At 43.1% G+C, this 27777-nt stretch overlaps 1 protein-coding gene across 2 annotated transcripts in view; it reads left to right on the top strand.

Moving 5' to 3' along the window:
* DDX6 (DEAD-box helicase 6) overlaps window positions 1–26337 on the top strand; it is a 54219-nt gene extending 27882 nt beyond the window's left edge. For both annotated transcript variants that reach the window (XM_068240821.1, XM_068240822.1), the window contains exons 3-14: window positions 3249–3312; window positions 4342–4446; window positions 4519–4648; window positions 7642–7788; window positions 11222–11316; window positions 12024–12146; window positions 16621–16749; window positions 18814–18930; window positions 19870–19933; window positions 20082–20183; window positions 21051–21229; window positions 22753–26337. In XM_068240821.1, the coding sequence (XP_068096922.1) occupies window positions 3249–3312; window positions 4342–4446; window positions 4519–4648; window positions 7642–7788; window positions 11222–11316; window positions 12024–12146; window positions 16621–16749; window positions 18814–18930; window positions 19870–19933; window positions 20082–20183; window positions 21051–21223 (1249 nt within the window). In that variant the 3' untranslated portion in view covers window positions 21224–21229; window positions 22753–26337. The remainder of the gene's footprint in view (window positions 1–3248; window positions 3313–4341; window positions 4447–4518; window positions 4649–7641; window positions 7789–11221; window positions 11317–12023; window positions 12147–16620; window positions 16750–18813; window positions 18931–19869; window positions 19934–20081; window positions 20184–21050; window positions 21230–22752) is intronic.
* The last annotated feature ends 1440 nt before the right edge of the window (window positions 26338–27777 follow it).

Raw genomic sequence — 27777 nt, 5'->3', positions numbered from 1 at the left:
CCACACCCCAGATGCATACAAATAAGTGAATTTGTTCCCCCTAAATTGTTCCTAGACTACAACAGTCATAACTTATGTGAAAATTGGATTGAGAGCCCCTCTGAGGGACAGTGACAAGATGTTAAGGGACCTGGCCTAGTAGTTCACTGCAGTGTTCCCCAGCCCTGTCCTCAAGGCCCACCAACAGTGCATGTTTTGTGGAAATCCACACATGTATGTAATCAGCTCTGCTGAGACACTAATTACCCCCACCTGTGCAGGTTTGTGGTTTCCTGCAAAACATGTCAGTCTTGACCAACCAAGCTCTGGTTTACTTTTATCAGGTTACTACTGTATATACTCTGATATAAGTAGACCTCGTGTATAAGTCAACCCTAAAATTTGACCCTCTTAAACTGTAATTTTCTAAAGACTTAAGTGTAAGTCAGCCCAGCTCATGCTGCAGTGGGACCCCTTCTTTCTATCTCGTGAATGCAGTATTTTTTTCCAAGCCAATCTCCCCCTCCCACCTTCCCAGCCGCTAGTGGGCCTGCCTCTCTATCCTTCCTGTGTGGCATGTTTGTATTGTAAAACTGCTGAGTGGATATACAATACCTATTCCACCACGGAGCGCTTTTACTATGATCTCCCTTCATAGCCGGCGAGTGACCAATGGCGTCGCATGACAATAGCGGCACATCACCGGAAGCCCGAGAGGGAAATCCTAGGACAGCGCACCGTGGTGGAATTGGTATTGTATATCCGCTCAGCTGTTTTTCAATACAAACATTCCACATAGGAAGGAAAGCGAGACTGGGCCACTAGCAGCCGGAAGGTGGGAGGGGGAGATTAGTTTGGATTCACGAGCAGGAGAACGGATAGAGAGAAGGGATCCGCTGCAGCATAGTTAGAAGAGAGGGAATTTAGGACTGACTGGCTCTTCTTTAAGTCGACCCCTACATGTTTTGCTTTAGTGAGTCAGTCCTAAATTTACCAACTTATAGCAGAGTATATACGGTATATCAAAATTGGTCATAGTATATTCATACAGGCGCATGGTCAGGAGCTGGAGTCTGAGTTTTTACTATAGCCAGAGGTTTACTAGAGGAGTTTATAACAAAATTCTACTATACTCTGTAAAGCAATGCAGAAGAGGTCAGTGCTGTATAAATACTTGGTAATAATGAAACTGCTGATTAATTTAGAAATTTGACACATTTTTACTGGTACATCCTCATTGCCCAGCTAATGTGAGCACTAGAGGAACTTGAATAGTGGGAAAAGGGTAAAAGTTACAGGTTTTCCATCAAAACTGTAATGCTGGAGTGGTTCCAGCATAATGCACCTTGAAGATGTGAGACGTAACCTTTCTTCGGCTTTACATTTAATTCTAACATAGTAGATGGCACTTAAATCTAATCTAAAGAATCTTATCTAAAGAAAAGCTTTTATACATACCTGGGGCTTCCCCCAGCCCCATACGCACGGATCGCTCCCACGCCGCCGTCCTCCGCTGCCTGGATTCGCCGGTACCGGGTCCCGCCATTTCCGCCAGTCGGCCGGCGGATGCAGCCAATTCTCTGCATCACAGGGGCTCCCTCCATACTTACTCGTGTGGCTGCCTACTAGTTGGCTGATGGTGTAATGGTTAAGGGCTCTGCCTCTGACACAGGAGACCTGGGTTCGAATCTCGGCTCTGCCTGTTCAGTAAGCCAGCACTAATTCAGTAGGAGACCTTTGGCAAGTCTCCCTTACACTGCTACTGCCAATAGAGCGCGCCCTAGTGGCTGCTGCTCTGCTCTGGCGCTTTGAGTCCGCAAGGAGAAAAGCGCAATATAAATGTTATTTGTCTTGTCTTGTCTTATCTAGTAGCCGCATAGGCTAAGGCTGGGTGATCAATACGGTGGTATACCATCATAGGGACAGTGCGATGTTATCATTGGAAGCTCACATGTCTTAGTAATTGGTTTTAGAATTTTAGATGTAGTGTGAACCATGTTTTGTATGAATACATTTTGTAGGCTATGAATAAAATTAAGCACATGACACTCAGGTTAATAGTTTATTTGCCGACTATTGTTCAAGGTACGGGAGTGACTCCCCAATGGGTGGTGCGTAACTTAAACATGTGGCTGCCAAAAAAAATGAACTGTCAAAACATGCTTAGTCTGTTGGCCTTGAGTGACACAAAGGGCTTTTTTGCGTTTAGATTAATCCTGACATAAAAGATATAAGGTCTGAGTTGTCTTCTATTACACACTCCAAGATCACGAGAACTGTGATCCATGCTGCAATATACAGAACAATGGCATTCCAGACTCCTAGGCTGACCTTGTGGGCTACTTGATTGCATGTTCTCCTTGGCCACCAACTTACCGGACAATGAGCTTCGCTTGGACAATGGAGCTTTGCAGCCAAAGCATAAAGATGAAGGGTTCTATTTATCTGTATGCCTTCTGTTTCTTTTTTCATGTTGCAGATTTTTAATGTTCATATGGGTGATAGAGTTTAGCGCACCAATTTTGAATAAAGTTTATAAAAGTTCTATTTTCATAGTCTATTATCCCATATTGCACCAATTACATTAGTGTAAAAAGGTTGGCAAAGGGATTTCTTAATGCAACCTTTTTGGTTTTATTTTAATGTAAGCCTTCTATCACCTTAGTGTCAGTGCCTGAGACATATGTAGCTAAACTGTGAAAGTTCAGTATTGCTATAAGCAAACCTCTTCTGCATCGTGAATTAGTATAGAATGGTTTCCTTTTTCAGAAGTATAATAAACTACTGTATACTATTGTATCAAACTTTGCTTTTTTTTTTTTTGAATGGTTCACATTATACAGAAAGCAAGGTAAGTAGTCTTTTAAGCGTGTTACTCTTTGCATGGATCTTAAACAATAAGTGACTATGCAATGAAAGCATAAATATATACTGGGTCTATGTAAACCTAGCAAACCGGCCTGGCACTATCCTGGTGACGAGCTGGCGTAGTGTTGCATTTAGTTACATCATTCTAATCTTACATAAACATAACATTTGTTTAACAGGAGAAGCAAATGCAAACTGTAATCTATGCTAGAAAGCAATAAATCTAAATATTATTTTTTTTATCCCCATTAATTTGATCATCTCCTGCTTTGTAAATTAGAGTATAGAACTAACTTTTCTGAAGATTTAATGTTCTAACTTATTACTGTGTATGTATACTGAATTACTGTACAATGCAGAAATCAAAATAGATTGCTTTAAGAGTGTTGATTCTTTTGTAGGCCTGGTGATGACTGGAAGAAGACATTAAAACTCCCTCCAAAAGATCTTCGAATTAAGACTTCGGTGAGATATAGATACTTTTTAGTTACATTTCATAGTTAATACAGGTATTGCTGCTTTACTATATATTTAAAGCCTCTGTTCAAACACAACTTGTCCAAACACAGCAGTCTTACTACTCCCTGTTCTAGTAATGCTGTAAGATGAGTTAGAAGCCCATTTATAGGAGAGCTGCCAAAAAATTGCATAAAAGTATACATGTCACCTATATCCTAGAGCAAAGCAAAATCCCCACTTTCAGCCTAATCTAGCTCCTTTTATACCATAAGACTTGCCCCTTCATTAATTGCATACGTATGCATGTAGCAATGTCCATCACCAGAATATTTAGTTTCCAGTAATGAACTGACCACTTTCATTTCTCTACTCTCCTCAACTCTGTCATGCAAGAATCCTCATGCCAAAAAATGTCACTTTGCTTGGGAAACATTAACACAAGGTTTAACATGAGCTGTGATCCACACTTGGATATACGCATATAGTGGTACAGTAGAATATTATAGTAAACCTCTGGGTGAAGTAAACTCATTCCCCAGGTCCTAACAACTTTCTGTATAAATATACAATATATGGCCAATTGTGATATGGTAAACTACTTTTCCTGGTCCCTTGGAGTTTACTATAAGAGGGTTCAGCTGCAATTAAATTGTCACATACGCATGTTATTTAAATCTGTTTCTATTTTTTATAACTTGACTTAAAAATAAAATTAGGCAAAAATTATGAGCCTTGGAGAATGCTATACTGTATACTGTGACAGCGCCACATGTCTATGGTATTGCAACATGCCCAGTGCCCTTAGGGAGAATTAATTAGAAGCAGTCATACAGAGTGTAATCATTAAACCACTGGTAAAACTAGCATTACATTGCTGAAAGCTCACACTGGTGCCAAAATGAGTGTTGTCAAATGTATACATATACTGTATATGCAGTGCTGGAGCAACAGATTTGCAAAATATATTTTTTCCGTCTGTATTAAATGGTTTTGATGACGGTAAGTCTTTACAATTGTTTAATCTGGTTTGTGCAGGATGTCACCTCCACGAAAGGCAATGAATTTGAAGATTACTGTTTAAAAAGAGAGCTGCTTATGGGAATTTTTGAGATGGGATGGGAGAAACCATCTCCAATACAGGTTTGTTGACTAAAATAAGGTTGACCTTAGGGAGTTGGGTTTTGGCACTAAACAAATCTATTTTTACTTCAGGAGGAAAGCATTCCTATTGCTTTGTCTGGTAGGGATATCTTGGCTAGAGCTAAGAATGGAACTGGCAAGAGTGGAGCCTACCTCATTCCCTTACTTGAACGGCTAGACCTTAAGAAGGACTGCATACAAGGTAGGTGTAGAAAAGCATTCCATGTTCTAATAAAATAACTTTGTGCCTTCTATATAATTTAGCAAATGTTTCATGGCTTCCAGCAGTGCTAAAACATTGATGGTCCACAGACGTGCCAGGTACTCCCAACCCATGAGCTGTGAGATGTCATATTTCCATCTGAGGGAAAGTATATGTACATTTATCTAAACAATTACAAAAACAAAATTCTTTCCACCCCCTCTCTCCCCCCTAAATCATACTACTTTATTGGTTCTACTTTGAGAAATGACTACACAGATGACCAACTGGATAGGAACTCTCAACCTGTTCTGGACCAACGTAGTTTTCTACATCCTGCTGGTGGCTGTCTGTCTGATAGATATCAGCTATTCACTGCTGTACTCGCGCTATTCTTTGCTCGCATTACTATTGCTCTCTCAGCTGTCCTTGTGACAGCTGAGCTATATGTATGCTGGTTGGCTCCTGACTTTGTGAATACTGAGCCAGTCATAGCAATCTGTGTAAAAATGGGGAAAGGATTGCAGTGTTCTCCCCAGAATTTTTTTCCAGCCGGGTGGCATGAAAAAGTAGCCGGGTGGGAAATTAAAGGGAACCAGAGACGTTGGGGGAAAGGTTTTATACATACCTGGGGCTTCCTCCAGCCCCATAAGCCTGGATCGCTCCCACGCCGCTGCCTGGATCTGCCGGTACCGGGCCCCGTCATTTCCGCAAGTCGGCCAGCGGACGCGGCCAATTGTCCACATCACAGGGGCTCTCCTCCATATACCTACGCGTGCAGCTGCAAACTGAGCAGCTGCATGCGTAAGGGTATGGAGGTAGCCCCTGTGCATGCAGACAATTGGTCGCGTCCGCCAGAAGTGACGGGGCCCGGTACCGGCGATACAGGAAGCGGAGGATTGCGGCGTGGGAGCGATCCAGGCTTATGGGGCTGGAGGAAGCCCCAGGTATGTATAAAACCTTTTCCTATTTTTCCCTATCCTTCCTCTCTGGTTCCCTTTACGGTCACCATGGGTGGGTAAGGAGGGTGATGCTGTCTGCTACTACTAGGTGAGAATGGAGAGGGAGGATCATGCTGGGTGCTGCTTGCTGGGGAGAAGAGTAGGTGGAGCACGCTGGTTGTTATCTGGTGAGGTAGTCATGCTAAGCCACTGGGTAGAGGATTACACTAAATGATGCTAATGGAGAAAGAGGCATCTTGCACTGAGTGGTGCTGTTTTGCTGGGCAATCAGATAAAGTGCTGCCAAAAGCCGGATTAATACCAGAAAGGGGCTGTGGACAGGGTGACTAATTTAGGGCCAAAACCACACATCCCCACAGACTGTTTTATCTCCTTCAAAAAGTCTCACAATAATTTTGGCTGACACAGTAGTAGTAAACCCAATGTAGACATGCTTGTTGTTTGTCTATGCTAAACAACATACACTACAAAGGAACATAAAAGTGCTTGGGAGTTTCTGCTGTGGCTTCTACCCTTAAACAAAATCAAGTACTGGTAAGCAGACATACATACTGTATACAGGAAATACAGTATATAGAGGACAGAGGGGGGTTGAGTAGAAAAAGGTGAATGCAAACTGAAGGGAAGAGGAATAGGTGTGAGTCTGGGAGGGAGATAGTCTTTGTGTGAAAAGAACTGGGAAAGGGGAAAGAAAAAAAGAGGGAGAAAGTGTGTGAGGGAGACAGAGGGAAATGTGTAAGAGGGAGAGTGAGAAACAGACTAATGCAGGAAGTCTGCAGACTGATGTTCAGGACAGCTAGCTATGTAAAGTGTCCGGCAGAGCAGTGGGGGAAGGGAAGCAGTAGTAGCTGTAAAGTTTTCTAATACCTGTCTTGAGAGACGGCAGCTGAGTCACAAGGATTCCTTTGCTGGGGGACCATTACTGATTTCAGATAACCATCTGCCCTGCTGTTGCTCTCCCCGGCATGAACGAGCGCTGCTCCACGCTGGTCTCTATGTGCTCTGAGCTCTGATCGGGGGAGGCTGGAGCACGTGCTGAGAAAATTCCTGCATGATGGGAAGACAGGAGAGCTCGTACTCTGCACTACTCGGGCAGATCAGTGACTCAGAGGGAATACAGTAAGCCCACGTTCTCTCGGCTCTTTCTCTGTGTGCCCCGACCTCTTCAAAGCTCCCGCGGTCTGGCTTGTAATGTTAGGAGCTGAGGAGGAGGGCGGAGATTGTGTCAGAGTGACAGCGGCCAGCTCCAATGCCACAGCCACTGCGCACTTGTGCTGGATGAGTGTGGAGGACTCAGAGGACGGCAAATATGATTAGTGATCACAGCAGCCGGGCGGGGACTGACCACCAGCCGGGCGCTCCGCCCAGTTAAAAGGCTCAGTTAAAAGGCTCTGGGGAGAACACTGGGATTGCTATGGCCCTTAAGGGGCCAGAATGTCTGGTTCTGACGGTGTTAAAAATAATCTGTAACCAAAAACATTCCCCTGGGGGTACTCACCTTGGTAGACGGAAGCCTCTGGATCCGATCGAGGCTTCCCCATCCTGTGTCCCACGGCTGTCTTGCTGTGGCCCTTCCGAGCAGCGGGGATGTAAATATTTACCTTCCCAGCTCCAGCGCAGACATAGTAGTGGCTCTTTGCTCGAAAATAGCGGATCTCTGTCGGTCCGCTCTACTGCGCAGACGCAAGTCACCTGCGCAGTAGAGCGGACCCAACAGAGATCGGCTATTTCCGAGTGGAGAGCAGCATCAGCACCTCCGTTGGACCCAGAAAAGGTAAATCTTGCACAGCCTGACTTTGTTGGCTGTGCGTACCGTGTGCTGCAGCGAGACCTCCGTGGGACACAAGACAGGGGAAGCCTCGATAGGAGCCGGAGGCTTCCCTCTACAGAGGGGAGTACCACCCAGGGAAACTTTTTTTTTTTTAAAGTTAGTCTCTTTAAGCAACAAATATCATTGCATGTCGGTGAACCATTGAATGTTGAGCACTGCTGGATTACAGTACGTCTTCTGATACCTTTTTATATTTACAGCAATGGTGATTGTACCCACTCGAGAGCTTGCACTCCAGGTCAGTCAGATCTGCATCCAAGTTAGCAAGCACCTTGGAGGTGTTAAGGTCATGGCAACGACGGGAGGCACCAATTTAAGAGACGATATTATGAGACTGGATGACACAGGTAGGTGTTTCTTTTTTTTATAATGAAGCCCTCGTGGTTATACTTTTATACAGCTAGTGTTTGTGTTGCTTCTAAGAGCAAAACGCACCTTTTTTTAGTCAGAGGTTTTATCAAAGCTTAGTTTCCAGATACATATGTAATTTTATTGTCTGACTATGCATGTTTGGGAAAAACCATACATGGGATTTGTAGCCTTAACATTTTTCCATCACTGCTCTCCACAGCCCATGGTACAAAATGTTTGAAGGAGTAGTAAGTATCATTGATTATGGTTCTCAGTTCTACACGGGGGGGGGGGGGGGGGGGGGAATTATGAATTGTGACATATCTTTTAAAGTGTACCTGAGGTGGATTGGGCAAAAAAAAATAGATACTTGTAGATAGAGGGACAGTTGTGTTCATGCACAAAGCGGTGCTCGGTCATGAACATCCTAAAGGTCCTGGTGAGCGTAGATGGGGCAAGGATGCAGGAAGATTCCCTCTTCCTAGGTTAGTATCTTGTGTTCCATGCCGCCACCAGGTTGTTTAAAGGGAAGGTTCAGGGACTAACTAAAAAAAATAAAAATCCATTTCCACTTACCTGGGGCTTCCTCCAGCCCGTGGCAGGCAGGAGGTGCCCTCGGCGCCGCTCCGCAGGCTCCCGGTGGCCGACTGAGCCTGGTTCTGAGCCTGCGCAGTACAGCCCGGAGGACGTCAGCGCGCCGGCGTGGGACGCAGAAGTGCCGGGCCTTGGAGCGCAGAAGAGCCTGGCCGGGTCGGCCACCGGAGACCACCGGGAGCCTGCGGAGCGGCGCCGAGGGCACCTCCTGCCTGCCACGGGCTGGAGGAAGCCCCCGGTAAGTGGAAATGGATTTTTTTTTTTTTTTTTAGTTAGTCCCTGAACCTTCCCTTTAAGACTAGACCGAACATTTTATATTGTGCTTTTCCCCCGTTGGGCTCAAAGTGCCAGAGCTGCAGCCACTATGGTGCGCTCTGTAGACAGTAGCAGTGTTAAGGGAGTCTTGCCCAAGGTATCTTCATTGAATAGGTGCTGACTTACTGAACAGGAAGAGATTCAAACCCTGATCTCCTGTGTCAGAGGCAGAGCCCTTAGCCAGTACATTATCCAGCAACTTAAAGGGGAGCTGAAGTGAGTGATAAAGTGGCTGCCATATTTATCTCCATTTAAACAATACCAGTTGCCCGGCTGTCCTGCTGATCTATTTGGCTACAATAGTCTTTCACACCAGAAACAAGCATGCAGCTAATTTTGACAGATCTGACAATGTCAAACACCTGATCTGTTGCATGCTTGTTCAGGGGCTATGGCTAAAAGTATTAGAGGCAGTGGATCAGCAGAATAGCCAGGCAACCGGTATTAACAGTAAATGAATATGGCAGCCTCCATCTCTCTCACTTCAGTTGCCCTTCCAAGACATTTGCTTTGTGCAAGGTGAAGTAATTTAAGCCAGTATTGTTCATTGGATGTTTCACTTATTGACAATATCACAAATTATCACATTTACATTTTAACACTCCCTTTAAACAGCTATTAAAATCCCCCAAAATGTGAAACCTTTAGGTAATTGGCATATGATGGGCAAGAAGTTACTGGAGTGAACATGTGTATTTTAAGACCTGTTATATGCAGATATGTCCTCTTATGATTCAAACATTCATCTGTATGTCTATAACCAATAAATAGTGATGCTTGCAAGCCAAAGAGCACCATCCCAGCTGTCATGGGTGTGGGAACATTGTTGGGGTGCATTGCAAAGCAGAGGAAAGCCCAATCATAAATGGGTCTATCAAATGAACAGCGACTCCGTAGCATATATCCCAAGCTGTGGCAAAATGACTAAGAGCGGTCAGCCATACTATCTCAGAACACACACATGCACACACAAACTATAAATACTTGCTCTACTTACAAATGTATTGCATTGTTCACATTTTGATTTTGGTGATTTTTCTATAGTAAAAAGCGAAAACCCTTCTAAGGATTTTCCATTTGACTGTATCTTGAAGCCAATCCTGACATTTTCTCCCTTGCTCTATCATTCAGCCCTCCTCCTATTTTTCAGAAAGTTCCACCCAGCTCTGCAGTAGAAAGTGCATTGTCTCAGCATGAGAAATATTGGCCAGTTAGAGAGGAACAGAGGTGTGGGAGGGGAAAACGGGAGGGAAAGAGGCTTCAACCAATCAGGCTGCATTAGTTCTTTCTGGGGGGAAAGTAAAGGGAAAACCCAGCATGCCCTGCAACTTCCTTTGTGCAGTAGATGTACCAAATAAGAGCCAGGGAAACTAGGGAATGGTTTATGGAGAATAAAAGTAAGTGATTTTTTTTTTTAACTTTTGGAGTGTCTGGTTAGCACTGCGCCGCTGTCAATCACTTGCATGTGGGCTTATTACGTGTTTACCAGATAAAATAACTTTTAATCATTGACACTGACTCCAAAGTTGCAGTACACAAATTAGCTGCTTGGCTGCCTGTCTGCCAAACTTTGGTTAGGCATAGATCTAGCTGCACCTTTACAATGATGCCCATACTTGGGGCTACAACAGTATGCGGCTTTCCCTTAAAGCGGACCCAAACCAAACATTTTTTTAGTTCAAAATATTTAGTTGCACCACTCTGACACAAGATAAACACTCCTTCAAGCCTATGAGCATTTCAGTGCATGCTTTTCACCCTTCTCTTTTCATAACAAAGGTTATACAGGTGGCAGCCATTAGCAATTCCTCCTTTGCCGGACACCTCCTACTCCACCAGTCTGCCAGATTCTGCCCCGGCAATATGGAAGGGAGGGGTATGCGCTTTGAGTCCTATGGGAGAAAAGCGCTTTACAAATGTTATGGTATGGTATTGTTCCTCCAATAAATGTAAAATATTTTATTTGTCATCATGCAGCTAAAAAAGGCTGCTATAATTTAGAAAATGGATTTTATTTCTGAAATCTTATATTTTTAATTTGGGTCCACTTTAAGCTAGGTCTAAACAAACCTTTGTTTCACTCTAGCCCCAGGAAATATGTAAAACTTAAGATGCAGCTGTGCCCAATCACTGGGTAGGCTGTGTACTGTTTTTTTTTTGTTTTTTTTTTTTTGTAGTGCCATTCAAAATAAATTTCAACTGTTAAAGGAAATATCAGCCAATGTAAGCTGGGTAAGCTCTACTTACACGGGGCTTCCTCCAGCCCTTTGCGGCCAACCTGTTCCTCGGCGCAGCTCCGCTCCCAGCCGCCGGCCCGGGGTCCCCGCCGGTGCAGAAGCCGGCCTCACAAGGTCGTCCTGCACTGCGCCGCTGTCAATCACTTGCATGTGGGCTAGCGTGTTCTGTGCAAAAAGGGCTGGAGGAAGCCCCCAGCTAAGTAGAGCTTGCCTAGCTGAAATTGGCTATTTCCATTAAAAAAATTGGTAAGCAAAGTAGATTTACCTTCTGTTTGATTTGCAGTTCACGTGGTGATAGCAACTCCTGGGAGGATTTTGGACCTCATCAAAAAAGGCGTGGCTAAAGTAGACCATATTCAGATGATTGTTTTGGATGAGGTAATTTTTTTAAATTTGCATCTTTCCTTAAAAAGGGTACCAGTAGTTGGGAAATAGTTACCGTATAGCCTTGAATATAAGTTGACCCCAATATTTGACACTCTTAGCAGGAATTTTTTATTGATTCAAGTATAAGTCTACCCAGCAAGTTATTAGTTGCTCTTGGGGACCAGGAAGAATGAACAGCTGCACTTGGGGACCAGGAGGGTTTAGTATTGCAACCAATAACGCCTCCGTGCCCCCAAGTGCAGCAATTATTCACTCCCCCAAACCCCCCCTCCCCTCCCTCCAGCCCAGTATTTCCCCCTCTGCCTCTTCCCCTGTAAAAGGTTGTGGCCAGGACTTTCAGACCTGTCGTTGGCATTCCCTTTAGCAAGGAAGTGACATTTGCCACTGGGTAAATTACTGCAAATGGTAATGTCACAAATAGTAGTCTGCTCACTGTTGCTTGTGACTCTTGTATAATTCTACCTCATACTTTTATTTAGTGAGTCAGACCTACATTTCTAGACTTGTAGTCTAGTGTATATATGGTAGATTGTTGGGATGAAAAGTCTTCCCCGATCTTCAGAAGCCCCTCCACTGGGACACTCAAAACAATATTTACCATGTGTCTAATAATCACATAAATGCTAAATTTTTTGTTTTTATAGCTTACTGAATTTGTCAGGACCTCAGCATTCATTTGTTTTTGTTTTTTCGTTTAGGCTGACAAGTTGCTTTCTCAAGATTTTGTCCAGATAATGGAGGATATAATTTCTACGTTACCTAAAAACAGACAGATTCTCCTTTATTCAGCCACTTTTCCTCTTAGTGTACAGAAGTTTATGGTAAGGAATGAACTACTATACTTGAATGATCTAATAAAGGGGGTGGGTTGGAATTCACTTTACAAAACCCTTGTACCTATTAGGTGTGATTGTAGCAGTGACTGCTTTGTAGGACGTTCTTAAGGTGCACGCTCCTACTCCTCCCCACACTTTCCTAGTGATTCCCCACCGTAGCAACGGCTGACGCGTCGCTCATAAATGGGCTGATCTGCACAGCTTTCCACTGCCCCAAACCTGCTGATGTCAGTGAATGACAGTGGGTTGGGACCAGTGGAAAGCTGATCTGTTTCGGGTCTTTGATGCATCAGCAGTTGCCATAGTGATTCGTCACTGGGAAGGACGACATGAGTGAGCTGCACATAACTTCCTACTATTCTGCACTCTTCTACAATCATACTGGGGATCAGCCAGGTAATGGTTTTGTTAGGAAAAAAAAGGGGTGGTAACTGTAATACTCATGTACCAAATGGGTACAAAAGTCCTGTAACGTATGTTCCAATCCACTTTTAAACCATTTATATAATGCTGGTACAATTTCTCTCCCCTGAACCTTCCCTTTAAAGGAGTTATCAGGCAAGGTTCATAAAATGAGCTTTACTCACCTGGGGCTTTCTCCAGCCCCTTGCAGCCGGCTGTCCAACGCTGGCCACTCCACTCTCCGCCGCTCTCCCGGGCTCCGTGATCGGTATTCACGGGGTCTGCCTTACTGCGGCTGCGCAAATCGCCGTGGCCCATCATGGCCACATGGGCCGTGGCGAACTGCGCAGGCGCAGAATACCGATCACGGAGAGCAGCGTGGAGTGGTCGGCGTGGGACAGTCTGTTGCAAGGGGCTGGAGAAAGCCCCAGGTGAGTAAATCTAATTTTACGAACTTTGCCTGATAACTCCTTTAAGGAACAATGAAGTTTATTGTTCCAATGCGCACACCTACAATTATTTGTCTAATACAACGATCATTTCGGGGTCAGATAGGTCCCCTTTGCTTTCTTTGTGCCTTGACAAAGGTGACCTATCTGGCCTCATAATGATCATTGCATTGGACGAATCATAATTGTATACGTGTCCATTGGGACAATAAACCTTAATTGCTCCTTAAGAAGTCTGTTAAAGAATCAAAAAAGGGGATCCGCACACAAAACAACCTTTCACATGACAAACTGTCCCTCAGTGAGACTCTAAATTTGTATACTTATTATATTAAATATCCTTACCATAGTCTAGATAGAACAGGCATGGGCAAACTCTGCCCTCAGCTGTTACGGAACTACAAGTCCCACAATACATTTGCCTTTAAATTATGACTCTGGCTGTCAGACTCCTGCAATGCATTGTGGGACTTGTAGTTCCGTAACAGCTGGAGGGCCGAGTTTGCCCATGCCTAGTCTAGAATCAATGCTGTTGGGAGCTTGCTAGCTACCTTGAGCACCTAGAGGAAATGCATGCAATTCAGAACATTCAAACTCTGAGTGTCTCTTCATAGGCGCTCTCTCAGAAGTCTTTTACCAACTGTTTAGCCATAATTTTGCTAACCGTTTAGCTATACTTTTGAAGTGAACTTTTAATTGCATGAAAAATTGCCTTTAAAACACCAGCCTGTCCTTACCTGTCTACCGGCGCTTTCTCCTGCGTCCTTCTCTCCACGCCAGGCTCTCTTCCGGGCACCTGTTTCGAATCAGATGCTCTAGAAGTAAGGCAAGCGCCACGGTGCACCCATGTCTCTGGCATGTGTTTCAGTACACAGATGCCCGGGAAAGAAGACACAGGGAGGAGCACCCAGCAGTGGGGAGGTGGACAGGTGATTGTAAGTTCCGCTGCCCCTTCACTCTGGGGGTGACTGGGGACCAGACAGGGAGTGCATACTAATTTTCAGACTCGGTCTTCTTTTTTGCACTGCGAATCCAATCCCAATGCAATTTTCACTGGATGCTAGGAACACAAGGAAAAAACATAGCATGCAGGACTAAAATCGCATCACAGCAAAATTGCGCGCAGTGTAAAAAAAGCCCTTATGCTGATATCTAGTGACAATCTCTGTACAGTGGAGAGATTTATCAGATTCCTCTTTGATCAGATTTGAGGGATCTCTGTTGGCCACATTGACCAGTGTATGGTCAATCTTTAGGGCCTATTTCCACTATGCTTGAATCTGGGCTAAATCTGCAATGTTTCCCTGCATGCAAGCTGCACAGAGAAATGCTGCCTATTAACTGGCCTGCGTCCAGATCACACTTCATTGTGAAATCTGATAGCATGCTTAAGATTTTTGCAGCACGCAGCTGAATCAATGTAGCCGTGCATAGACAGGAGCCACAGCCAAATTGCAGATGGCTGCAGCTCCCAGTGGAAATAATCCCCAAGTCTTTTAAAGTAGTTTATCTGGAGAATTGAAATTAGCAGGCATCTAATACATTATATGTATGTATTTAATTAAAGGGAACCTTGTGACATGTGACACAATAGAAATGTACAGTGTACCTAGCACACAAATATGCTGTTGCTTTTCGTTTTCTGCCTAAAAGTTAATATTCGGCTATGCATCTGACAGTTTTTCTCCAGTCGGGACCCAGTTAGAATATAGCGTCCCTCACTGATAAGGAATTACAGCCATAAAATACTTTCCTGGCAGAGAACTGGGCTTCTGAGAAGAGTGGTTAGATAATGTCAATAGTTCATATATTTTAGCACTCTGAGACAGACATGGTTTCATTGAGCTGAGTCAAAACAAATCTACCGTTTACATTTTTAACCACTGCGACCGCCTAATGCAGGATGGGGGCCGCAGAGTGGCTCCCTTGTTCCTCCATCACTCACAGGTGCGTCATCTCGTTATGCGTGAGATTAGCTGGGAACAAGCACTTGCACGCGCTCCCTGCAGGAGGAACTGGGAGATGACCGCCGACAGCCTGCCAGTCGCGATCAGAGCTGGCAGGCTGTTAGGGGGCGCAATTTTTTTTTAAAACTGACATTCTTATTAAACAATAGAATGTTTTAACAAACATCATAACAGCAATCAGATCCCAATCCCACCAACAGAAAGCTCTGCTGGTGGGCAGAAAAGGAGATAACATTCATTTTGGGTGCTAAATTGTATGGCTGAGTAATAAACTGTTAAAAGCTGCAGTGTGCTGAATGTGCAAACATTTTTTTAAAAAATCGCCTGTCACTAGGTGGGTGTTAGCCTGTGGTCCTAAAGATGTTGAAGTGGCTCCGAGATGAACTTTTATACGTTGCATAATTGTCTTCCTTACATATAGGTTATAGGGCATTCCTCAAGCCAAATACTTTTAGTTTTTTTGTTTTTAATACTCTAATTCCCTATAAACTAAACAAGCCTCGCTCACAGCTTCTCCAAAATGCCAAGGCACTCAGACCCATGTAGTAAGGCCTTATGGGAGCTCAGTCTGGGCAGGAGGAAGAGGTTTCTAGCAAAAGGTTTCAGACGCAGAGGGGAAGGGGAGTGAATTTTTCACAGGCTAATGCTAGGGAAACACTGTGCGTTTATGCACCGGAATCGAGCCACTGGCTCGATACGACGCGTCCCTGCGGGCGCCTGCATCGATTCCCGCTCGTCCCCGCGGGCACTTCTAATCTTCCGATAGTCTTCTCCCATTGTTCCGCCCGCCGGTATCGAGCGCGGAATCGATTTGGCGGGTTATCGGACACGTCGGATGTTATCAGTCGAGTCATCAGCGGCTCGATTGATAATAAAAAACGCACCATGTATGCCCAGCATAAGGGGTGGAGATGGCAGTTGCAGATTACCTGTGTAATGACAAACAGAACATGGCTGCTCTCATTGTATCACAGGAATAAATAATCTTAAACTGTTGAAGCTGTTTGCAGCCAGATTTGCTGTGTAAACTATCTAAACTTTAGATAAGATATATAGACAAGTTACTTGTTAGTTAGTCTTTCATCTCGGATCCGCTTTAAACATAGCGTAAAACATAACAAAACTGTGGGATAAATAGTAATTTTTAGTAGTAGCATGAGAATAGAATTATCGCATCGGTTTATTTTCCTTTGAAGGTTTCACTTTAATGTGGTTTGAGGTTTATCAAAAAATGCAAATATCATTGAAAGAAATTAATGCTTAGGCTCCTTTTACACCTGATCCACTGCATTGGGCATGTGTTTGCGTTAATGCGCGTTGGTACGCGTTAGTGCGCGGTTTTCCTGAAATGTAATCGAAAATCTATTTGTTACAATCCCCACATGCTGGAATCTGTACTTTTTTTTTTTTTTTTTTCCCCGGATGCAAGAAAAGTGTACCGACGTGCACTAATGCAAATGCAGCGGATCAGGTGTAAAAGGAGCCTTAGTTTCTACATGTGACTTGTCAGCTTTCAGACAACTAGTAGAGTGAGGACGTCTGTGGCATTTTAATAACCTGAACTATGGAAAACTTTATATATTACCTGTATGTGTATCTTGCGTCTTCGGGTTTCTAACGTTGTATAATTTCTTTATCTAGTCCTCCCATTTGCAAAAACCATATGAGATTAACTTAATGGAGGAGTTAACGCTGAAGGGAGTTACACAATATTATGCCTATGTGACAGAAAGGCAAAAGGTTCATTGCCTTAATACGCTTTTCTCAAGGGTAAGTGTCAGCTTTGTAAAGGTGTTTTTTTTTTTTTTTTTTTTTTTTTTTTTTATTCTTCCCAAATGTCCTTGAGCGTGATCTTACCTTCCACTAAAAATCCATTTGCGGTTTCAGCTAGTCTTAGGACTTTTTTTCCCGTTCTGCTGCGTAGCCGCATTCCAGATTGCTTAACCTTCCTGGCGGTTTATTTTTTCTGCCAAATAGGCAGAAATCCATTTTTTTTTTTAATTTTTGTTTTTGTTTCATGTAAAGCTACCAGAGTGGTAGCTACATGAAACACCACTAGAGGGCGCGTGTGTCCCTCTAGTGCGATCGTCGCCGGCATCAATAGCAAACATACATACATAACTCGTTCCCCTGTTTGGGTTCTCCTGTCGCCATGGCGACGATCGGAATGACGTCATTGACGTCAGCCGACGTCCTGACATCAGACACCTCCGATCCAGCCCATGGCACGGCCTGGAATTCATTGGTCCGGGCAGCGCAGGGCTCTAGCGGGGGGGGGGGGGCCTCTTTCGCTGCTGCGTGCGGGCGATCGCCACAGAGCGGTGGCGATCAAGCTGTGTGCGCGGCTAGCAAAGTGCTAGCTGCGCGCACAGCACTTTAAATGGGGCAAATCGCCCCACCAGGGGCAGATATGTCATCCTGCGCGGCATAGGGCTTACCGCCAGGAAGGTTAAACCGTGCCATGCATGGCTTAGAATTTCTGTGTGCTGCATAAATCTGCAGTATGCAGTTTCCCAGCGCTGCTCGCAGGTGGGGAAACTACTGCACATCTGTAGCTTGTGGAAATGAACCCTAGAGTCCATCCTATATTTAGTTGTAATGCATCTCTGTTCACTTTTTGTCCCAGACCAGTATTCCTAACATCTTGCTCAAGTGTTACTCATACAATGAGATGCCCTGGGAAGCAGCACATCACTACATTCTGTGTTCTCACCCCCTAAAATTTTCACCTGGGAGGCAGAAAAATATAACTGGGTCGAATGGGACAGCAAAGCTGGTAATCTGGGCGCACGCATGGAGGTGCATAGCGCCAGATGACTACGTGGCTATAGCTGGAATGCTATAGTCCGCGCCCCGCTCAGTTCCTACGACACGGAGGGGGAATAGTATTAACATCACGACCGCCTAATGCCAATTGGTGGTCGCAAGGTGGCTCCCCCAGGACCGTGCAACGCCAATTGGTGTCAAGTCCTGAGGGAATGGTTTGCAGGCAATCTCGTGTGCTGATCCCCGCGCATCCCCGCTTGAATGACGGGGTTTTGCTCAGTCAAGTCTGCCAGCAGTGATCACCGCTGTTAGATGGCGAAGCTGTCGTCTATTTACATTGTGTAGCGTTGCGATCTGGCTGTCGCCTTGGGAGGCTCAGAGCGATTGGCTCTCATAGGCTGATGCCTATGAGAGCTGATTGCTGTGATTGGCTGTCGGGGGGAGGGATAAATACTTTTTTTTATAAAAAATTAAATGACCTATAAATTAAAAAAAAAGCAGCAGCGATCAAAACCCACCAACAGAAATCTGTTGGTGGGCAGAAAAGGGTGGTGGTTCATATCTGTGCTGTATTGTAACGCCCTGCAGCTAGCAGTTAAAGCTGCAGAGGACTTAACTGTAAATAAATCGCCTGCTCACTGGGGGGGGGGGGGGGGGGGGGGGGGGGAGATACATATGAGGAGCCTGTGGTCCTGAAGTGGTTAATGCTGACCGGTGATGCTCGCCTTGCACCCAACTGACAGGGCGAAGTACTAATACGTAGACGCAGGACAGGGAAATTTAGGGATGGCTCCTACATAATGGGCAACCTGCACAATTGCCAAGGGCCTCTGACAGGACACAGAGAACACACCCACTCCACACAATTTCCATAATTTGAATTTACACAAATATTATCTGTATCATTTTTAGCATATAGGATAAAGTAAGGAAGTGTGGTATTGTATTCAAAGCATCTTATATACTAGTTTCAATATGATCTTAATCATGCTGTTCAATACATTTTGACATTGTTTTAGATACCGACAGTAATATGTAAATAAGCATTGCTTTAATGTCTTCTTACAGCTCCAGATAAACCAGTCAATAATTTTTTGCAACTCATCTCAGCGAGTGGAGCTGTTGGCCAAGAAAATATCTCAGCTGGGCTATTCCTGCTTCTATATTCACGCGAAGATGAGACAGGTTTGTAGCACATAAGTTGTTCATCGTGCAGTCCTTGCGTTGTCTGGCTGCTTTAAAATCCATTTATGATGTAATAGTGGATTAAAGGGTCCCTTAACAGAATACAGAAATAAAATTGATGGATGAGGCCGGTTTTATGAATTTGAGTTGTGGGTGTCTGTGTTCCAGTGTCTTCCTGTTCTGGCTGCAGTTGGTTGAATGACTGCCAGCCCTGCAGTTGGTTGAATGACTGCCAACCAGTCACCCGAAAATGACCATGCTGTGATGGCACTGGACGTGTGCAGGTTCATAAAACGCACATGCCCTGTACACAGGAACAGGTGCACTTTTACTGTGCGAGTCCACAAACTCTGCGTGCCAAGTTCAGATGCGTGAAAAGGAGCACTCGTGCGCTTTCAAGCACAAGCACTTCCTTTTACTGGACATGGGCTGAATGGCAGTTTGTGTTGCGCACAGCGATCAGTATGCTCAAGTGCAAGCACATGGGGGGGGGGGCCTTAAAAGGCACTGAGCACCAAAAGGAAAGTTCATGACCCGGGGGGGGGGGGGGGGGGAAGCCATATTATATCCTTCCCATCCCTGTAAAAAGTCCCCATCTCATAGAATTCTCCTTGGAAGGTTGCTCCCAGATGCAATGCATTCCTGGGAACTGTGGTTCACAGATGCGCGTACATCTCCTGCCAGGGAGATGTACGGACTACAGCTCTCAGAATGCATTGCGTCCGAGGCCAGTTTCTGTGAAGTGCAGACATGGTGATTTTCACAGGGATGGGGGGGGGGGGGGGGGGGGGAGGTCAACAATGGTATCCGTAACCTCCAGCCTCCTAACGGCATAGTGTTGGGAGGTTAGTTTTTTGCTCAGTGCTCTTCATAATTGGGTCATGTCTACCTATGGTGAAGCACGCATTGCTTGAAAATGAATTATACTTTGTCTTACAGGAGCACAGGAATAGAGTTTTCCACGATTTCAGAAATGGCTTATGCCGAAATCTTGTTTGCACTGGTAAGTGTTTATTGCTACTACAAGAAAAAACAAAACCGTTATTAGTGAATTGAATGGGAGGAGCATATGATGTGAAAATTGCTGTGGTATTTTAATAGGGAAATAACCTGTGGTTTAATCAATTGTATTTTGTCGTCTTTTTTGTCAGATTTGTTTACCCGTGGTATTGATATCCAAGCTGTGAATGTGGTGATAAACTTTGACTTTCCAAAGCTGGCAGAGACCTATCTACATCGCATAGGCAGATCAGGTAAACATTCCAATATGCTAGCAATCTGTCTCTGCAACACTACACATCTCTAGCTCCTAGTTGCACTATTGAATAGGAATGTCACCTTTGCCAGGAAAATTGTTCTCCTGCAGTGTTAGAGGGTTGTTTTGGTATCTACTGTGTGTCCCATGTCCATACTTTTATATTGGAAGGTGCCGCATTGCAGGAAGCTTTTCTCCTTACAGCTCACTCCTCCCTCGAGGAGACGTGTCATTCAGAAATAGCTTTCCATTGGCCTGATACCGCTGTCATGCAGTGACATCAGTATATTGAGCCAGCGCAAAGCTGCACAGTTTGGGTCCATTTCCAAATGATGTGTCAGTGCCGTGACAACACAGCTCTACGAACGGAGCCAGCGCGTGGGAGTGGGCTGTAAGAAGAGGGCTATCTGTAAGGCACGGTATACAGGCACTGGACAAAATGTTTCTAATTTAAAAAAAATAAATTGTGGCAAACTGACATTAAGTACTTTGGCAATAGGTGCAAGAGTTTTCAATTGCCAGTTCCAAACCCCTTTAAACCTATTGGACCGTATTCCCTTCATCACAAATTCCATCCAATCAGTTTTTAGTAGGGCAGGAAAGGTGTTCCGTTATGTATGAAGATTCCGCACTAAAAATTGGACTTTCACAATGGAGAAATTGTTCATGTAGTCATTTTACCACAATTCTTAATGCGGTTTATGGCCTTTTGTAACATAGTATAGGGTTAGACTCTTCTAAGCTGTTTTTCTCCACATTGTAACTGTTTTATGACAGTATAACAAAGTATGCCATATGTGACTTGCAGAGAGAAATGATTGGTCTTGCACAAGCTGAACTTTTCTTTCTTTTTTTTCTCTAACAGGTCGCTTTGGCCACCTTGGCCTCGCCATAAACCTTATTACATATGATGACAGATTTAACCTTAAAAGTATTGAAGAGCAGTTGGGAACAGAGATCAAGCCCATACCCACCAGTATTGACAAAAGCCTGTATGTTGCAGAGTATCACAGCGAATCTGGAGAAGAGAAGCGCTAATTGCAAGTCAGTATTTCCTTTTGTGGCTTTTTGTATAATGGGGGTAGGGAAATGCTTACCATATTAACCTTTTTATCAAATTGCCTTTTGCATATAACCCTACAAAAAAAATGCAGTTAGTAGTTACCAAACAAACCTTGCAGTGCCACCTCCCTGGTTAGCTGTGGCAGTCTTTAATTTGGGTAACCTATACTCATGAGTAGTTCAAGGGAGACCAGCTCTCTAGTGTGACATTAGACACCACTCTCTTGCACTGTGACATTCAGTTTCAAAGTAGTTAGTCAAGCTGAGATGTTATGTATGCACCTCCAGCTAATATTTTGCGTGATGTCAGAGAATAGATTTTAGAATCCATGGCTCCAAAGCTTGTAAATTGCAAAGAGCAGCCAAGTTCCATTCTGGTAACTAAACAGGTTGTACTGAATGTTTGCAGAGCTAATTACTGTATTTTTAGGACGTAGGTTTAGAGGACAAACAAGTCAGGGGATCCCTGGATTCGGTCTGTAAGGCGCAGAGACTTTCTCCCAACTTGTGGGGGAGAAAAAGTGGGCATACATGTAATTTGGGCGCAGGTTAAAGCTGGATAGTCACCATAAAAACAAATTTCAAAGGCAATTGATCTGAGTGTATTAAGCGATAAAGATGCCAATTCTGCATGAAGACCTTTCAAAACTTTCTGCTGTTACGGTTTAGAGTCATAAAATACCTTAGGTGCACTTGCCCTTTAAAAGCCATTGCCAAACCTTTGCATGCTGGTTGTCTTTTTATCTATAATTCTACTCTTCCGTTTATTTCACCCTCCTAATGAAATAAGACCGTGCACTTCCTAGTATAGACCTCAGTGGGAGTGTCTGAGGACTCTGGGAGGGTGGGTAACGAATATACAATTGGCAAGAGGAAAAAAGTGAGGGAGGAAATGTCAGGATTAGCTTCATTCAAAGGTAACCAAGATGGAAACTGTCTAGAATAGGATTATCTGCTTTTCCTTTATAAAATTCACAGGAATCGAATGTGGACAGTGCAATAAATCTATGCAAGTAGAACTAGTATTATCTACTTAAATTTTTTTTATTTCTAGGTTAGTTTGCATGTCACTTGTTCTTAAAAGCCAAAAAAGTCTCAATCTGCTCCTGCAAAAGACCCGGCAGCTTCAATTACTATTCCCCCTCCAAGCTGCCATGGGCTCTGGGGTGAAAAGCAATTCAGCTTCCAGCTATTGCTGATGGCGGTTATGCTGTATTTATTGTAATTTGGGCTGTCTTTTGACGGCACCAAAACGACTGACTGAGCACCTCTATAGCCATAATTCACATTTTGGCCTATGGTGGCTCCGGCTGCGTCCAAATTTCCAGCACAGTTTTTTCCAAAAAGTGCGTCTTATGGTCTGAAAAATGTTATATATATATATATATATATATATATATATATATCTCTGCAAAGGTCTGATAAAATCAATCTCTTGTAATTTACGTTTAGCATTTAAATTGTTTTCTGAAGAGAATTAATTTATTTTTTTTCCTCCTGTCTAGGCTTCATCTGCCCCTAGAAGATGAGGGAATTCCAACATGCATGATGATCTTTGAGGGCTTCTTCCCCAAATTTCAGCTTTTTTTTTCCCCACCCTCTGTCTTTTTCTTTCTGCCTTTTGGAACTCTTACCAGCAGTTTTGAACATGATTTTTTTTTTTTTTTTTTTTGTTCCTCCCTCCTACGCAAACCTTTTTAATTAATGACCTCAACGTTTGCACTGTGTGCTCATAAGGTTAATGTAGTTGCACTTAATTGTTTTCTCATTCTGTTCAGATGGGCGAGGGACTTTATACTAGAAACCCTCAGGCCAGTTTTCTGCTTGAAGACCCTTGCACTGCTATAGGCTTAATGGTTTTGATTTCACCTCAGTCAGCAATGCAATACTTATTTTAAGAAAATCCATTCTGTTAGGAATTTGCAAACAGTTGAAAACTAGTTTATTGTTTTCTTGCACATCATCTGTGGCAGTTTGGAGTTCATGTTTTAATGGTATATATATATATTTTCCATAAGCAAAATATTTTACTTGTGCGAAGTGCCTTATGTACAAGACCATTGAAGATTCTCTCCTGCAGCCCTTTTTAAGACAAGAATTTTTTTTCCCCCCTCTTAAAACCTATTACTAACCATATGTGGAATCAGGAAATCACTAACTACTAGCTGTGAAACTGTTCCAGACCTACTTTCAGTTGAGAAAAATCAAAACTTTACAATTTCAGGGGTCCCAATATTTTGTAAATACTACTTGTAAATTACGCAAGCAAAATGAGAGCCCAAGTCAGGAAAACCATTTAGGGAGTTAAGAGAACTCGATATTTTGTCATTCTTTCCACTTTATTGCAGTTGCTGGCTTAAATATGATTTTGAACACTAAGTGTCATTTCTATCAACCTGCAGCAACTTTTGTGTTCAAATATATTCCAAAGCCATGCCCCCTCTTTTACAAGATGTCCCTTGCATGAGGGTTTCGGGGGTAATTCTGTGGAATTTGATGTGTATACTTGTACAGACTTGTAAATATATATATATTTTTTTTTTTGATGGGGGTGGTATAAATTTTAGTTCCTTTAATGGTTTGCTGAAGGTTTCTGCGAGTTTAGGACTGCATCTAAATTTTTGTGAGGCTCAGTTCAAGGAACAATTTTCATAAATAAGCGGACATTAATCGCGGCCGGATTATGTAAAAAGAAAATTCCGCTGGATTATGTGTAACTTCTGTTGACTTGTCTGGAAATAGTTCCTTCTCAATTCAGAATGGATGTGACCTGTCATTGCACATCCTTAAATATTGCTCATTAATGAAAAGACCCTGTTTTTGTTTTTCAATTGACTTGAAATGAGCCTTGCACTATTCTAAATATGTCAAGCAAAATTGAGTTTTGTTTGTTTTTATTTTGGCCCCTTCATGTCTCTCCTGGATTGTGCTGTCTTAAGTGCCACTGTTTGCTGTAAGTTATCTCCTTGTTTAAAGCTTCTGCTAGAATTTGTTCTAGAATTTAGTGTTGCACATCCAGGTCACCATTAAAAGCACAGGAATTGACAACTGCTGTGTAAACATTCACAAAACCCACAGGCTTCAGTTGCAAGGAAAACTCAAGCAGCCAAAACATTAATAGGAATAGCGAAATTCAGTTTAACTTAAACGCTTGCGACTGAAGAGTTTTTCTCCTGGGTGTATTTTTTGTTTTGTGTTGGGATCATGGTGCAATAAATGACTATTTCTTTGCCCAGTTATTCTGCTGAAGCTGTGCTTGTCTTGCGGTAATTTTGCTGCATGCCAAGTGACAGTGTTGCTGGTGCTAGAGCTATGATCCATCTTTAAATTAACTTTGATACTCAGAGAAGAGCTTAAAATTCAACTATGCATGCAAGTTTCTTCTGAATTGAAACTGAGCCAATCAAACCACAGTGGCCGTTGGCTAAGAACTGCCAACTAATGGATAAGCAGATACTGGGTTTGATTGGCTCTGATTCAAATCTGTGGCTATTTGCATGCAAAGCTGAATTTCAAGTTCATCTCTACCCCTGGCTAAATTTAAAAAATAAATATTTTTTCAGTGCCCAATTTTGATATTGCACAAAGCATTGATCCTACTGAGCACTGGAGGAATATAGTCATTTGAAAAGTTGCCTTTGTGTGCTGTGCAGAGTTTCCAGGCAATTAATGGCAAAGTGAAAGATGCTCTTTCTTTTTTTTTTTTTTTTTTTTTTTTTTCTTTTTTAATTATTTGTCCCTCGTGCAAAGTTTGCAAATTTGGCTTTAGTCCTTTAAGTTGCATTCTTCCGAAGACTGGCAAAAAGTGGATTCAGTTTTGCCTACGAATGAGCTTTACGTTTAATTAAAAATAACTCCAATTGAATTTCTTAAATGGCAGCATGTGTAATGCAGAGAACCCCAGGGCTGCCAGTGGAGCTTTTATTAAAAAAAATTTAGTTCTACTTAAAATTGTAAAATGACTGAGCTCCACATAAGTGTAGGGACAAGGAAATCAGTTTTATTTTTTATTTCATTTTTTTTTTCCAGAATGAGATGGGAGCATCTTTAACTTTGTAGAAATTTGTATTAAAATGATTTGGCAAGCAAATGTAAAATTCGGCTTCAGTTAAATTCCGTACCTCTGACACAGTACAGATTAAAAAAATCAATCTCATTCTGGAAAATATATAAATATATAGATATATATTTATATATTTTTACTTTTTTTTTTTTTTTTTTTTTTTTTTTCAGGGATGGGGGGAGGGGTGGGTCTGGGTCACGTGTGCTGAGGAATGGTTCACCATATTGGGATCAGTTTCCATAGTGAGGGGCGAATTGTTTACGTTTTGCCTGTCATGTGACCTATGAGCAAGCTGACACCTTTATTTCCTTAGATTCTACTTGCTTAGTCATTGTACTAATTCTCTGCTTTTAAGTTGTCTTTACACTCATGCAAAATGTGATCGCGATTCCAGCGTTCTGCTTTACACCTGGCTACAGTGGCTGCCTACCATTGGTGCAAATTATACTCTGAGGATCAGCATGGCTGCTAGAGAGCTTGCAAGTTTAAGAGAATAAGTGTGGCAGCTTTGATATTGCTCACTGCAGGTTTCTTTTAGACATTTTGGTTCTCAAGTTATTGAAACGTTTCCCAATATGGTTCAGTGGGGATTGTGAGCCATTACTACACAGTGAGTTTTTTACCCTTAATATGAGGGGTGGGGGGTTGGTAATAGCTACTTGAATGCCAATAGATAACTGTTGCAGAGCATTCAACTGTCTTTTGGCAGACAAATAGACAGAAATATCCTAACCTTTTAAGTGCAGACTGATTAAGCGAATAGTAACCGCACTAAAAGGTTAACTTGCCATTTTCTAATATAAATAGTAGCTTTGTTGCACCCACTAAAGAGGCTGTGCAGCGAGTTTAGTGGTGCAATTGAGTTGCTGGAATTCGACTTTAAGAAAATGGCCCAGTGGGAACTTTTTTCCCCCCTTCCCTTTCTCCATTTGTCATTGGTGGTTGTTACCAGTCAGAAGTATTGGAGATAAATTGGTACAATCTGGATGTTTTCCTCTTTATGTTAATAAATTCCCACTGGAAATTATTTTTGTCGTCTTCATTATTGAACATTTATGTTGATGATTCTGTGATATTTGACATCTCAGGGTGCAGAGAGCACAAATGTTTGCATGTGCAGGTTTTTACAAGAAAGCTCTAAAAGCCCATTTCCATTATATGCAATTTGTTACGTTTCCCCGGATGCAAATTCAGACAGGGAAGGGCAGCCTATTGAAATCAGTAGGATGCGGTCTGATTCACATGTGAAAAGAAATGACTCACAAGATGCATACTGAGCACAATGGAAACAGGCCCTTAAAGATCAGTGTCTGCTCTGTGATGAAGCATTGTAAACCATGAAGCTTCAGTTGAAACAGAAATTATAGTGCAAATAAGATGCCATTTGGACATCTTAACCATTTGGGGACATAGAGCAGTTTGCCTGGTTTAGGTGTCCCCAGTTTATATAGCCAGGCAGCAGTATCCCCAGCATAGTAATTAGTGACCCCTGTATTGGTAGTTGTCCCCAGTGCAGGCAGCGGTTATTATTTACCTCCCTGGTTACTGCGATGAGCAGCTCTCCTCACCGCCCACCAGACTGCTGCTAAGTTCTGGGTCCTGCGGGACCTGAAACTTCAAGACAGAGCAAGGATGATTGCAGGGGGGGGGGGGGGGGTGGATAAGCTTCAGCCGCTGTGCTTCAGTGGTCACTACATTCAGCTGCAATCCTAGTGATTGCATGATCTCCCCTCTCTCGGGTACACATGGGGGGGGGGGGGGGGGGTGTGACTACACAGGCGTTAGTGTGGCTGGCCATCAGCTAGGAGGCTGAACTGCCTCATGAGCATGCAGTTCAGTCTCCTGTGTGAGAGAGGCCTAACAGTGTAGAGAACTGCAATGGACAGGTGAAAGGGTCCATACTTTGTAAATGTTTATGTATTTAAAATACAACTCTGCATACACATTATGGAAATATCCCTTACTATGGGGTAGTAAGTGAGATGCAATTAGCTCTGAGTTGGTACAGGGCAAATTTTGTAAGCGAATTTACACAGCTTGAAAATAAACTATTTGACTCTAACCAAGGTCGCATTCAGTTGGTCCAGTTTCAAGCTGCTTGTGTAATGCTGCATCTAGTTGGTGTTATTTGCATCTCATTGACCATCCCTACTGGACAACCCATATAGTCCAGCAAACATGTATTTTCCAGTAACTCTAATCAGGTCTGACATGGGTTTGGAAAAGGTTGCAGAAATAGCAGTGGTGCCATTGGAGTAGCATGCAGCCACTTGCCACAAAAACTTCAGTCACATCACACGTCTCATCAGTATTGCATTTAGGAACTCCTTTCACTTGGTCACTATATAATTGCATTGAAATGTGATGCAACTCCTTTCAATAGCACTTTCATATTTGCATGTTTGTGGAGCAACGCATTCTGTCAAGATGACACACTGCATGTGTTGTGATCGTATTTTCCTGGATC

Source organism: Hyperolius riggenbachi, chromosome 6 (assembly GCF_040937935.1).
Source record: "Hyperolius riggenbachi isolate aHypRig1 chromosome 6, aHypRig1.pri, whole genome shotgun sequence".
NCBI lineage: Eukaryota > Metazoa > Chordata > Amphibia > Anura > Hyperoliidae > Hyperolius > Hyperolius riggenbachi.
Note: the sequence above shows the minus strand (reverse complement) of the source record. Positions and strands in the feature narration are given on the sequence as shown.